General features: G+C 42.6%; 2 protein-coding genes across 2 annotated transcripts in view; both read right to left on the bottom strand.

Annotated features, from left to right (window-relative positions):
• pvrl2l (PVR cell adhesion molecule related 2 like) overlaps window positions 1-7,644 on the bottom strand; it is a 53,006-nt gene extending 45,362 nt beyond the window's left edge. The window contains exons 1-3 of the mRNA XM_030791992.1: window positions 7,635-7,644; window positions 7,149-7,297; window positions 227-328 (exon numbers count right to left, since the gene is read on the bottom strand). Of these exons, the coding sequence (XP_030647852.1) occupies window positions 227-328; window positions 7,149-7,297; window positions 7,635-7,644 (261 nt within the window). The remainder of the gene's footprint in view (window positions 1-226; window positions 329-7,148; window positions 7,298-7,634) is intronic.
• Window positions 7,645-9,637: 1,993 nt separating this feature from the next.
• On the bottom strand, window positions 9,638-11,925 carry tcf19l (transcription factor 19 (SC1), like). The gene is made up of 3 exons (XM_030791880.1): window positions 11,637-11,925; window positions 10,203-11,175; window positions 9,638-9,956 (listed from the first exon to the last, which is right to left on the bottom strand). Exons 1-3 carry the CDS (start codon window positions 11,923-11,925, stop codon window positions 9,638-9,640), a joined length of 1,581 nt encoding a protein of 526 aa, XP_030647740.1.
• Window positions 11,926-14,635: the final 2,710 nt, after the last annotated feature.

Here is a 14,635-nt window from a genome sequence, read left to right as displayed (position 1 = left end):
TTATGACATACAAACTTATACAGAAGTGCGGTAGACTGATTAAATGACCAAATCCGTTTGTTGTGTCAAATCTTGGTTTTGGTCCGAGGCTCATTTGTGTGAATCTGACCCACCCCGTGACTGTCTACTGGAAACAGGAAAGAGAGTCAAAGAACAGGAAGCATTTCTGGGCTATGACATTTGGTTGGGGGTTTTAATGTGTGCCAAACAGGAGGCCAGACTGCACCTTGGGGGCGGGTTTGCCCCAGTAACTAAGGTTGCATTCCAAACTGTGATAGGTCAGAACACACGCTGTGCTCTGTCGGATCTGCAACCAGTTTGAGTGAAGCTGTGAAAGAGGAGACCACTCGTCAAACAGAGTGAGAGTATGCCCTTGATCAAGCATCTGTTTGGAGCACTGACACAGTTTTGCCCTGAAACATTTGAGGGGGGTGATGAGTGTCCACTCTGGGTCTCTTATTATTACTGTAATAGTTATGGCTTGTAGTGTAAATTTACAGTATTTTAAGCACAAAGAGCTGAGGGGAAGAGTGTGTCTGTCTCAAAGGAGTAATAACAAGCACTTTTACAGGCCGCAAGGACGGTCACGATTAAATAAGCACAATTCTAAATCGGAGCATTTTGGAGGACGTTATGAAATGCAGACAAGGATTTTAGAGCATAATGACATTTCTTTTTATTTTGAAACCCATGTTGTTCTCAATTATTTTCGTTAAACAAACAGACACGTTCGCATTTAGAGGCTATTGTTGTTTTGATTCATGTTTAAAAAATTTTTAATTGCCTAGTCTAGAACAGGCTATCCTAATTTCCAAGTGTTTCCAATTAAAAGTGATGGAGCCAGTGAGTCAACTCTGCTTTCTCACTTCGTTTGGCAAGATTTTTTATGAGGTGAGAAAGGCTACTAAGACAGAAAAAAGCAGTTTTCGGGAATAAAGCATTTTAAATTAATTATCTTTATGTTGAGGATTATGCAAATCGTTGTCTCTTAATTACCATCATGCTATTTTTCCACAATTTTGTCATTATTGTTATTGTTAAAATAACCTTTTTAATCTTTAATATTTTAATTTATTTTATCATAAATTTTGAAGGGCCTAATTATCAATATGTGGAACCATGCAAAAAGAGCTGTGTTAAAAAAAAAAAAAAGCTTTCGTTTAATATTTTAATGAAAAACTAGTCAAAGCATTGTAGGTATGCTGAGTTTCTGTTATAACCCCATAATCCCTGTGCTGAACATTTAGCTGTATTTATAGAGTGTTCTGTGTTTGCTGGGAAAATTTCCTGGCTGACCTTAGAGGGTCCTTCTCTCAGGCTTATCGAAGCTTTGGCAATCTTTCTTAGAGTTCTGGTGGATATAGGTTTTTCCTCAAACCCTCTCTTTGACAAGAGAGTCCTCTTTAGATGGTTCTCAAGAGTTCTAGCTGCTGAAGCTAGCAAACAGGATTCGGTTCGGAACAAAATAAAAAGGCTGTAAACAAAACACTCTGGTATATCCTCTGGTCTTTTTTTTCTGTTCAGTCTGAAGGATGAAAGGAGGAATGTGTAAGGACAGTAAATTGAACTCAAGGAGAAGAAGCTGTTTAAAAGGATTAGGACTGGGCACCTGTGTTTAGTACACAAGGGTGTTTTGCTTGTTTTCCGTTTCACCTTGGGCTTTTCTGGAGCCATCTGTGTTACTTGAACGTCGCTGGAACGGCCAACTAGGGCGAATGCGAGCAGGGGCTGCCAAGTCCCAAGGCAGTAGAAAGGCAAAAGCCCTGTTCATAAGAACCATAAATAAAACATGAGCAATGCCAGTTACCGGGTCATTCTTTATTTACAGAGACATCTGGTAAAACAAAGTGACTCCGGCCCCATGCTTGCTTTGGTTATTTTCCTTACGGAGGCAAGGTGAGTTAGTGAAGTCGTTTCTCCTTCCCTGTCACGCGCTGACAGCCCCGCTGTCTCACGACGAGAGGATTCAGCTCGCCGAGAATCGGGCAGATTTTGGCGATTCGACGTGTGGGTGAAAGAAGAGAGCAGGCTGGCGGAGATGTGACAGCCTCCACACACAGCAATACAGTTAACTGTCAATCACAGCATCATCATCACCATCTTTGTCATCATCACTGGCGTCATCGTCATCATCATCACACTACCCACTCTTCATTTTGCCCGTCAGTCTCAATCCACTGAAGCCATGTGTTGCCGCGTTAATGCAGCCTCAGGGGAGGGACATAAGAAATGAATGACCACAGACTTTGGGTGCAGCAGACAGTATTGTAAAATTATAGCTTGAATGTGGCTCCAGCACAGACAAACCCTGAGGGCTACAATTTTACATTTCACAAAATTCAGTGACACATGTTTTGTCACTGAGTGCTGTGAATTACCAGTGTACCAAAACACCACACAAACTCCAATCGTTCTCCCATTACAGCCTGAATAACACTCATTCTGGACCTGGAATTGCCGACCCTCAGAGAGATCTATCGTCATTGGGCTTCTCAGGTTTTCGGCCTCTCTGGGTTTGTGCTGATGGTGTACAGCAGCAGCATCTGTCTAGGCTTAGACTGTGAGAGTCATTTCACAAATATTTCAGCTATCCCGGGATATATGGAGATGCTACAAGAACTGAGGGAAGAAAATGAGTTTCTGACTATGGACCCATAGACCACAGAACAAGACTGCCCTCTGTTGGTCATATTTTTCATTAACAAGAACACACACACACACACAGACATATATATCAAATGTCAAATGCCATTATCCTCATGTGCTGCTCTCTATAATAAACTTATTTGGTTTTTTAATCTGTGGGTGTTTTTAGCTGTTGTATCCAGAGAAAAGGGTTTAAATTGTAAATGGAAATGAATCGTCTTTAAAACAATGGAACACTGTTTTTTTGGGGGGGGTAAAGAGTGAGAGGCAGTCAAGATGTGAAGCAACTGAACAGACTACGTCTGCTGTTTTCTGCTATTTAATGTTCCTCTGAAGGGCGATCGAATGTGTGCAGTTCATGGCTCTCTATTTCTCTCTCTATATATATCTAACTGTAATCTCTGAGGAACCTGGCTCAATTCACTGTTGCTCTGACTGCCAAAAGCGTTGCCATGGAGACCTGGACACTGTAGTGGAGGACTCTCCCAGGCCGGTCGAAACGGTGTTTCTTAATCCTTCATCTCTGTCCCTTCCATCTCTTTGCAATCGATAATGCACTCCATCAGGCTGACCTGTGGACGTTCCCTCATTTCTTCCAGACTGAGGACTGTTTAAGTACCCTCTGCTAAACCAGGGAGGAACATTGAGCACTATTAAGATACATGTGCTCATTGACCTAAACACAGGCAAAAGGCAATGCCTGCAAGACTGGGCCCAGTTCATTTCACGTACAACTACTGAGTATGAAGGTGGTTCAATGTGAAAAATAAGCCGTTTCTACTTTTTTAAATAATACTTTTATGTCCATCATAAACATGTTTCCCTTCCGTGTTATGGCCATTCTTATTCTGTATTACTGTTTTAAATGTTGTGAAGCTTGTTCCACAGACTTCTATTCTCTTATACTTTCTTTGTTGCCTTGCACATGTATTTTGCTCATGGATGAAAGGTTTGACTTCTCATTACACAATAAAAAAGTGGGAGGCCAGATCTCAGTTCATTATCTGTCAACAGCACTGAGTCCATTACTGTGGAATTCAGTGTATATTGACAGCACCTTCTGCATTTCTGGAAACATAAGAGGTTTTTCTGTGTCAGTATAACCATGGGTCTCATTCTGCTGGGCTTTTAGTAGAAAGTATTTTCTGTAAAACAGATGTTTGTAGTTATCTTTGTCTCTACCATTCACACTAAACTGAATGTAATGTGAGGCATTCTGGGAAATGTTCTTGGCAGGCACATCCACGGAAGAACAAAAGTACAGGAATGCATGCAAGCACAAAAAAAAGTCACTTGAGACAAATAACTGTATGTTATCTCCTTTGATGGTTTCACTATTTAATAAATAACATTTATCTGTTTGACCAGTTAACAGTTTATTCCTCAGCATGGCCATCCAAGCTATGCCATGATCTAATTGTTCCAACAAAAGGTGTGAGAGATAAGATAGAGACACAGAGAAGTGGGGCCCTGAAATCAAGTGAGACCTTAACGTTTTTTGCTTGGTTGTTGTTTTATCTAAAGCCATAATAGGTATCCACTTGTTCCTGTAACATTATTCATTCCTAAGTGTAGCACTTATTCCATTTTACACATCTGCTTTTAACGGTGTTCAGCTGTCTTTCTATCATAATCAGAAGTCATATAGCCAGAGACTAGCACGCATGGGCACAGCTCATTAAAACCATTTATGGTCAGAAATAAACGTAAGTGGGAGTAAGGAATTTAACTAGGAATATTATTTATTGTTTTTTATCTATAGGGACACATCAGCAGGATCGCTGAGCACAGCGACGCTTCCTGCATTATATGAAGACAAGGGCACGTAGAGTTCACGCAGCGCTGCTCATTTAGGGGAATACAGGGGTGTGGACCAATCAGAGAGGAGGAAAGGCAGGCCTGAATGTCCATTAGTCTCTCATGGACATGGTGATGAATCACTGCAATATTGGATCGTCCCAAATTATCATTGATATGGCTTCTCCTGACTACTGTACTCAGTTTGTGAAGAATAGGACATGGGCTAACATACTTATGATGCTGGTAAAGTGCGGTTTGAAGTATTTAACATATTTACCTCATATTTCACTTCTTCACAGTACTAGCTAGTTTTAGAATCACTTTACTTACTGCGAGTTTTGTGTGAACGGTGAATCGATTTGCTTACCATAAAAGACAACTGGTGAATATGGTTTTTCTTCATAATAGAAGAAGCATCCCAACCTAAACTGAATTACATAGTTAGACATAAGAAGCTTCAGAGACATGTTCAAACCTTTCTGAAGTAGAAAGCGCTTGGCTACGTATACATCTGTCAATTTAGCAATGGGCCACAAGTTTTGTAAGAAAAACACGTCTGAATGGACCCAAAGTCAGCAGTAACGATCGGTTAGCTGTCAAAATCATGCTACTGCAGCCAGCTGAGCCAGGATCCATTGGAGAAAATGGTATTTGTGTGTGTGTGTGTGAGAGAGAGAGAGAGAGAGGGTGTTGACTAAGGTATCTCTTGACGCTTGTTTGTTGCAAAAAAATATGAGGTAGAAATGGAATTTCCAAAAATAAGGTCTGGTTTATTACAGACTTGAAATGTTACAGGTTGCTTAACCAGTAAAATAAAATGAGATTAAAGTAGATAAGAAAAACAGAAAATACTAGGGCACAGAGAAAGAAACCAGAAACTGTGAGGTCAAAAGCTGTGTGCTCCTAGTCAGCCACACCCTCTGCCTGCTCCTTTTCCTATTTAAAGACCTTTTGACCTATAGAGGGCACATACTCACAAAACAGAAATACAAAAGAAAGCATTATAATAAATGATCAAATATATGGCTCCTGCAGCATGTCATCTGGGATTTTGGATATTGTAATAGAATTGTTGAGATTGTGTGTCAAGTCCTACCTTAATTTTTACATTCCAGATCAGTCAGGAAGGTCACAAGAGATAAACACAGGTCGTAGTGAAGCAGATGACTTAGGATCATTTGATACTGGACCTAAACATGTCAGCCTTCATGTATATCCACTGACTAGCTAAAGCCAAGCAGGCACACCCGTCATGATTCCACCCCTCAAGAAGTAAGGAAGGATAGCAACAAATAGGACAATTTGTCACTATCCTCCTTAATTCAGAAAAGTAGAGGACAAAAGAGAAGACAAGGGGAGAAAAAGGAGAAAAAGGAAGACATGGAAACCTATAACATTACAGGAAATGGAAGGAAGAATCTGGTGAAAGAATCTGGTAACATTTTAAGACAATGATAAAGGAGCAAAGAGGGGTGACAGACAGAAGCACAGGCAAACAAACAAAGACCACAGGATGGGAGCAGAACACAAAGGGCAAGGAGAAGGGAGAGAGAGAGAGAGGAAGAGAGAAATGCCACCTAGAGGACAGAGGTGAACCATGCTCATACAGCTGTGGCATCATGGTATTAGCAGGGTTAGCGCAATCTCTGTGTGTGTAAGAAAGTAGATAGTTTACTAATCCCAAAAGAAATTTAGGATGGACAGCTACAGTGATGAGGATGGGATTCAAACCCACACTTGCAGAGCACAATGAATTAGCAGTCCATTGTCTTAACCACCTTCTCTGCAAAGGTAAATGTTTGTACTGTTCACCACCATTGCCAACAACAGCCACGGGGGAAGCTACTGAGGTGAACTGCAATAACTTTACGGTGAGCAGTGCAAAAATCAATAGTGCAGATAAGTAGCATAATAACCTTTGAATGTGTGTGTGTGGTAATATTTATTTATTATGAAGGTAGATATAACCTCCACAACCCACCGATGCCCATCTCCCTTCAAAAAAAAGAAAAAGAAAAAAAAAGACAAGTCCCAGGCAAACGTGACTTACCCCCTGATCTTTTCAGTGGCTAGAAACGTCCCTGACAACAGTAATGCATTCTATTCTGTTACGTCCCCGGTGTAGTATGGTGTCTAGGGGCATGTAGAGGGGACGTAGCATAAGAGAAACCCACCACCTGTGCTGGTTTGGGACGTTGTGATCAGTGGCGGGAAGACACGGACACGGGGAATCAATGTGTAAAAGGTGCGCGATATATTAGGAATATTTACAAAGTGATATTTACAGGTATATTTACAAACACACATAAAAACACACTAAGAAGGGAGAGGACGACAGACGGCGCCAAAGGAATGAAACTAGTAAAACAAAAAACACCCTAAATGTCTACACCAAAACACACACTGAACTACAAAACAAAAAGGTGGCAGAGCCAAAGGAAACCTGACTACACTAGTTATCTAATAACAAAACATACACGAGTGGCACCCGCCTCTAACCTAACCCTATACAGAGTGAACACTATCGTGGGGATCCCCTACCTTACCTGTCCCTCTCCCCGCCATAAGATAATGCGCAATCCACAAACGAAGTCAGTAAACGAAAATTCAGAGTCGTACACAGAATGGCAAGTTTGTAATAATAGCAGGAAAACAAGAAATGCATAGAAACAGAACGCGATCGAAATCTGAGAACGCAGTACGTCCAGCTTCTTTAAATGTTGGCGCTCCGCGTCCGGTTGGACAAGCCGAAAGGGGCACTCCGCTCCTGGTTGGCCAGGCTGGCACGGGGAGGCGGGACGTAACATCAGGCCAGATGGAACTGACAGCCTTTCGCGCCACAGCTGGGTACCTGAGGAGAGAGACGCAGACGAAACAAGACACACAAATAAAACGCACAGTGCGCCGCACGTAACATATTCATACAGACTTTTTTTTACCTTTACTTGTTGGAAGCACTTCACTCTGACTGTATTCCTTTTGCAACAGAAATCCACTAGAATGGAAACTGCTCAAAACAGATAGCTTGCCATCTCTCCTGATCAGTCATGGTAGACGGCAAGATGGTTCCACACATTTTAGTTGGATGTTTATTGGGCTGGGGTTCTTCACTGAGACTGAGTAGCCATGCTATGAATTTGACAATAATGGGGTTGGGGCACAGGGAGCATGTGCCACCTGGCCAGTACTTAGACCCATTCTTCCAGTTTATCATACATTTGCTCTGTTATGGTTAGGATTTTGTTCTGAATGACTACCAATAATACCCTCATTATCCAACAACACGTTCATTCTTTCAAAGCCCGAGAGGTTGATTGGTGGTAGGTACAAGAGGATATTTGAACAGCCTTCAGGATCAGACGAATGCTAAAATAGCACTAGAATGAGCACCAGGCTGTTCAGACTGATGCACAGTGGTTATCTCCTCTTCAGTATGAGCATGATTTAGTTAATAATTTATTAAGGAGGCCAGTGCATGTGTTCTAAGCAAAGTCCACTCAGCAGTGAATGCTGGCAAGCATACAGAATGTGAGAGGTATCAGTACACATTAAAAAAAAGAAGAAAAAAAAATCAATCTGGGGTTTTGGGGAGAAACTTATCAATGTATGCAGATTTGCCATCCTGTTCATCTCACAGAACTGCAATGTTATTCTGATGAGAGATGAACACAGACATTTTAATGTGACACAGCAGTATGTTTTAAATTACGTTTTATTTGGTCCCTGATAATGACATCAAAAACACAACAAAACAAAATGAAAAACAAAAAAGAACCACCGTGACTGAACTGCAGAGAGCTGTGTTTGCCCAAGTGCGACCTTAAAGTGAAGACAGTGTAGAAATCGTTTACATTCATAACATTAAAATGCTAATTAAAAATCACTCTAATTTATAATGGCCCTGAATGCCTTTCTGAGGTTAGTAATAGAAATCAACTTTGAAGCTTATGTTAATACAAGTCAGAGGTAAACACACAGTAAATAAATGTATATCTGTAAAATATGTCAGCTCTACAGGTGCAAGATATGAACATGAGTCTCAAAGCTGCATTTTTTTTTGTTTTGTTTTTTTACAGGACATTTAACCCACATGAAACAATCACATATGTACAGCAGTTACCCACATATTTCCTTAAATCTGTTTATACACAAATGACCCAAATTGTCAGATTGATTGGTTTTCAGTGTCAGTGTTAACACTTGTCAAAGAAACAGCAATCGGGCCAAGAGTTAAAAAAAACAATAATGCTTACTGGTTTCAGAGAGACTTTGTTTTAAAAATATGAAATTATCAAACGGAATGCATTAAACAGCCTCAGTCTTTGGTTCTGTTTCACTGTAAGATTTAAGACAACATTTGAAGGTTTTGCCAGAATACATGTATTTCAGTTAAGAATTGGCTGCTTGCACCTTGCGTGTCTAGCCATCCTCGCTGCAGGTGATGTCGAGTCAGAACACAAACAGAAAGGTTCGTATTAATCTGAATTAACACACAGCATGGCAAACAAACAGGAAATCCAATTCATCAGAAGAGACTTTCCGTGGTCCTCCAGGCCCTTCTCCACCCAAAGATTGGAGAGTCCTTATCCTAGTGAACGATTTATTTTATTGATTTATTTTAATGGATTAGGCTTGTTACTCAGAAAAGAACTTTTAAAAAGTCCAGATGTGTCCCTCCATAACTGTTTAAAGTCTCTGTTAAACATTGACACAGACTAAGGCTTAATATGGGAAACATGCATTTCCTATGTTTCTTTCTAAGTTTCCCCTGGTCCATGTTGTGTAAATCAAGCACGCCCACACATTTAAACACTTTATACAACCAATCAGTGGCTTTTGCTAAGGTCATTCTCCAGTGAAGTCTCTCTGGTGTTGGGAGACAGGCCACTCAGGGGCAGCTGGGGACTCTTGGGAAGCACCGTCTGTCCATAGCAGAATAAGGTAAGCTATCCATCTACACCTAACACTTCAACAGTGAGACAACACTCCTTATACCGATTGTTTGCTGGCAGTATTTCAAAAGTTTTTGGTTCTTAGTAGCATATCCTTAACAGTATTAGGGCTGCATACAGGTTATTTGTTTATTTTTGTATACAGTTTTTGTTAATTGGTGGGTGAAATTGATGAGTGGTTGCCCGAGGGGGACCCCGGGCAGTCCAAACTGAGTTGGTTCAGACAGGTTCTGTCTCCCTCAGCGGCAGCCGCAGTGGAAATCGGCGTTCGGGTCGAGTAAAAGCGAGCGTCGGGCAGTGTGCAGGCAGTCCACGTGGTACCAAGAATCGCAGTCGTCACACTGTACCCACTGCACTGTGTCCTGCTGGGGCAACCGACAACGAGCTGCAGCGCACGGCTCCACACCCTGAACCTGCCCTTCCTCTTCTTCATCATCATCCTCAGACGAAGAAGAAGATGATGATGATGAAGATGAGCTGGAGGAGGAGGAGGATGAGGAAGGAGAGGGGAGGGAGGGACGAGGGGGAGGATGCTTTCGGGGGCGGCCGCGACGCTTCCTGTGAAGTGGGGATTCAGCACAAATTAATCACATTTAACAAACTCATAAGTAATCTGGCCATAATCTAACTTAATCTGAATGCAGACTGAGATGAATAAAACCCTAAAACGGCTGACTGAGAAATACATGGAATAATCTTATTACAGGGACAAACTGACTGAGGAAGGAACAAATGTTAGTGACAGGCGCCACTAACCATTGGGGATGTGTAATTAGCAATTCTACACAAATGAAGTCCACTTACCCTGTGGTGACGTGAAAACGTGACATCTGTACCCTGTCTCTCTCCGTCTTACAGAGCCGGAGAGACGGAGAGGCCAGGTTGTAGTTGTCACCGCCCACCATGAGAGGGGGACACAGTGGAGCGCTGTTGGCCCTTCGTCTGCCTCGACACCCTGGAGAAAACGGCTTCTGCTGGCGGAGGGTGGCTGCAGCGATGGTGTTGCCATTGTTATTATTATTCATGTTAACAATCTCACGTTTTTGGTTCATGGCGAGAAACAGACTGCTGGGTTTGCCGTTGGGTACGAGAGCGTGGAAACTTCCGTTCTGCTTGGGCTTCAGGTCGAACTGCCGCCTCACATTCGGTTCGGTCTTTGGCAGCGGGGGCTGGAACACCTCAGACTCAGATTTATAAAGACGTCTTCTTTTCCTCCCCCGCCCTTTTCCGTCCTCATCAGCCCTGTGAGGCCCAGGGTCATCTGAACTGTCGTCCTCCAGAAGCACCGTGTGCGCCGACTTACGCCGGCTTTTCGACGACGGTGGGACCGACTTGGAAGTTTCCGAACCGACAGTTTGGAAAGGGGGCGGGGTGGAGGGCGGGACTAAAGAGGTAAAGGTGGGTATGTTGACGGGGCTCAGGTCGGTGTTTTTTTCGGCCCTCTTGAAGGTCCAGCAGCTGCCGTTCATTTTACTGAGGCTGCCAATGGAGTTGAGGATGACGGTGGCTCTCTTGATGGACAGCTTGGAAATGTCCAGGCTGGGATCTGGCTTCCGGTCCAGACTCGTTCGGATCCTATTCTGCAAATCCGAGGAAAAGGAGCCAGCCTTGGGGATGGTGATGGCGTCGAAGTCCAGAGGGCGAACCCGCACCTTCTGGAATAGGAAATAGAATTCGGGACTGCCTTGCTCTGACTGGCCACCGAAGCTCAGGGTATCACCATCAAAAATCTCCCACAAGGCACCTTGTTGTAGGCGGATGTCGTTCACCCAGGTACCTGAGTTAGACAACAAAGGGTATGAGTGCAGACAAATGAGGAATTGGAACAGAACCAACACAAACACGAGGAGGCTAAATGGACAGATATAATTTCTACAACATAAGTAACTTCACACTAAACACAAACTTTTATTACAGTGGCCGATAGAAAACTGTCATTCATTAAAAGTATAATATATTATTGGCAGAAACATAGTCACACCCTACTTTGTTGTCCTGTGATGGTTAATACAACTTTAAAATGTGTGATGACATGTTGTAAATTCACAAGAATAAGACTTCTAAGTGGAGCTATAGAAGCAACCTCGTGTTTTCAAATTTGGTTGAAATATACATGGTTCTATATGGTCATCGCAGGTACTTTGTCATGTCTATCAAGAGGCAAGAAGGAGCATGGGAATTTGGACTGACTGGGGATCAGTTGTTGATCCCAGGCTCTGTGGAAGTGGTGGCACTCACCATAGCTGCTGCGGTCTTTCACCTGAACCTTCCATCCATCTTCTCCTCCTGCGTCCACTTGCCTCTCCGCGTGCAGCTCCGCATGGACACGGGAGACATTTGGTGCCTCGAGGGTGACATCACACAGCTCCGCCGCTCGACCCAGCCTGAATACGGAGTGAGCCAACGTAGGCCGGAAAGTATACAGATCCCGAGAGGAGTCCAGTGTGGAATGACTGGATTCGTTACTGTTACCCGAAGAGGACCCAATCCTCAGCAGCTGAAAACACGGCTGAACTCCGGCCAACATGGCGCCAGTCCAGGAGGAAAAAGAACGCACCTCCAGTCCAACAACAAGGGTCTACTACCATAGAACTAGGCTTAAATTGAGGAGGTTTGGTCTCCCATTTTAATTCCCATAAACGGCCCAATAGACAAGTTGCAGAGATGATGATGACGATATTTAGAGATTATATAAATATAAATACATAAAGTCTATAGAGACACCAAAAGGTTCTAGAACTTTATCTAGTTATACATTATTACAGCGTTCGCCAAAATCTCGAGAGACAATCATACAGAGCATAACGTGCACAAAGTTAACGGTAAGTGACGTTGCAGATGCAAGTTGTTTATTTCTCTTTGTTTTCGCTACAGACAGGCTACTCTGAGGAAGGGACTGGTTGACACTCCGTGTGTAATTGGTGGCGGAAAATGGTTATGTCACTTTCTTGCGCATCACTCTGGAAGACAAGAAACAGACAAGAGAATAAAAAGAATTATGTTCAATATTGGATTTTAAAGTTAATCACTATTTTCTATCTATTTTCGCACTATTTCCTTTATAAGGAAACTGTGTATGGCGATTACCAAGGAAGCATTTCGTCGACAAGCGAAATTACAAATGGGATCGCAATAACTGTTTCATGAATGCATGCATATGGCAAAGAAACGACAGAAGAAATAATCAACTTCTTTAAAACATTTTAAAAGAGTGTCACTGAGGTGCAACTTCGTTATGTGCTAACCAAGTAAACTACACAGCATTTAGCGGTAGCACTAGTTCGACACCTTCTCACTAGTAAATTACCCATAACAGTCAGATGCGCAAATATTACATTCTCTAAATCCAAACACGTCAAGCAACCGCAGAATAAGTGCGAATATGATTGCAAATGTTTCAAAGTTGAATTATATTACATTCATGACTGCTTCATTTTAATGGGTGACAAACAAAACAATCGGAAACAGTATATGACGGAGCGGCTCCTACACTAGCACAGCTAGCTGTGTAGATGGCTTACGATAAACCCAGACATCCGCATTGAACGATGGCTTCAAATTAACTATATATTCAGAGAACAAAATCACGATTTCAGCTTGTAAAATCATGCATGAACACCAAATCAAACATACTATACCTTTGTTTCAATTCATTTTTGCGATATATCTCCGCATCTGCTACTTATTTAATCGCTGCTGTTAATCATTTCGCGTCCTTTTCCCAGGAAGTTCTTTGAAATTTGGCGCGCCAGATGGGCTTCCTTGCGCGAGATTCCACGCCACTTCCGTCCCAGCTGTCACAGAGGACGTCATGTACGAAACGGCAAATAACAATTCGAAATTTTCACACGTTTGTTTGTTAATTCTTACAAAAAGTGATAACCGCTTGTCAAGTGGTAATCACACCTCATGCTGAAGACAAGACTGAAACCACCGCCACAGAAAAAAAAGGAGGGGGGGGGGGGGACTTTTCGCCCCATGAAAGGTATATTTTTGTTGGTGACATTAATTCTCAGCAAGTTCGCACGATCTATCAAGAATGATTATTATAAAATAAAGGTTATAATCATATAAAATAATGGTTCAATATTTATCTTCCAGCAAATCTGGACGCATCCCCTGTGATGTAACCAAGGGTCACCGCATGTTTCAGATCAATACCAGGGACTGCTGTGACAAAGCTTTGACCATGGCTTATGCCCAAGTAATACTGTCACCCACAGATCAGTCCTACAGACCAGTTCCACAGCCATTCTTGGGCCCTCTTTGACGACCAGAAGTAGTGTTGATAGCCACTTTCTCCTCTACCAGTGATGATCAACGGACTGTAATTCCCTGCAATGAACCTGGCCTGCAAGTCCTGTTAAGGTCAGTTCGACAGGCACGCACACACACACACACACACGCACGCACACACTGTGTCCTGCTTCACACACTGGTTCACCCTGCTCTCATATTTGGACCTCTTTCTCTCATTGGTCTTTGGTCACTTCCCAGGGGACAGTTCGCTCTACTGTGACCATCTGCTCCCAACATATGTACATTTGGTCACCCTAATAATATTTAGGGACTGGACTTGCCCTCTTAGGCTGACCCTGAGCTGTTCTCTCATTATTGATAGGAGAATTGCCAGTGGGCCCTGGCCCTTGCTCCCTGGCACTCATTAACACAGTGACCCATCTTGCTGAGCTAAGACACTTACTGTGGATGATACTGCTGCAAATAGCATACAGTACCACAGCACCATCAGTAGAGGTCTTCCTTTAGGGCCTTGGTTTGCCACGTCCAGGAGCCTAAGGACGTGTGTCCAACTTGCCTCAGCATTTCCGGGTTGGTGGGCTCTGTAGGACTTCAAAGACCGTACGAAACTGTCCATAAGATGAGGAATATGGTTCTTTTATGTGACAAAAAAACTGCCCCAAGGACACAGAGCATGTGTTGAAATCAAAATCATTTTATTATCTTTTTTTTTCATTCAGTAAAAGAGGAAAAGTAATACAAAGTCATGTGCATGATAGCTACAACAGAGAAGGTTTATCAGTTATAAATGGTGAGTCAGCACATAAACCAATACAGGCAAAGAGGGAATTCGGTATGTTCAGTATGTGCTTTGTTCACCCCTGTGATTGATTGCTAATGTCAATGATACTAAGTCAACACTCGGGCAGCTTTCATCCTCATTCCCTACCTACTTAATGAGACACTGTGTAGTGAACAGTGTAAGAATCACACACAAT

This window comes from Chanos chanos, chromosome 1 (genome assembly GCF_902362185.1).
Source record: "Chanos chanos chromosome 1, fChaCha1.1, whole genome shotgun sequence".
NCBI lineage: Eukaryota > Metazoa > Chordata > Actinopteri > Gonorynchiformes > Chanidae > Chanos > Chanos chanos.
This window is presented reverse-complemented; position numbering and strand designations above follow the sequence as displayed.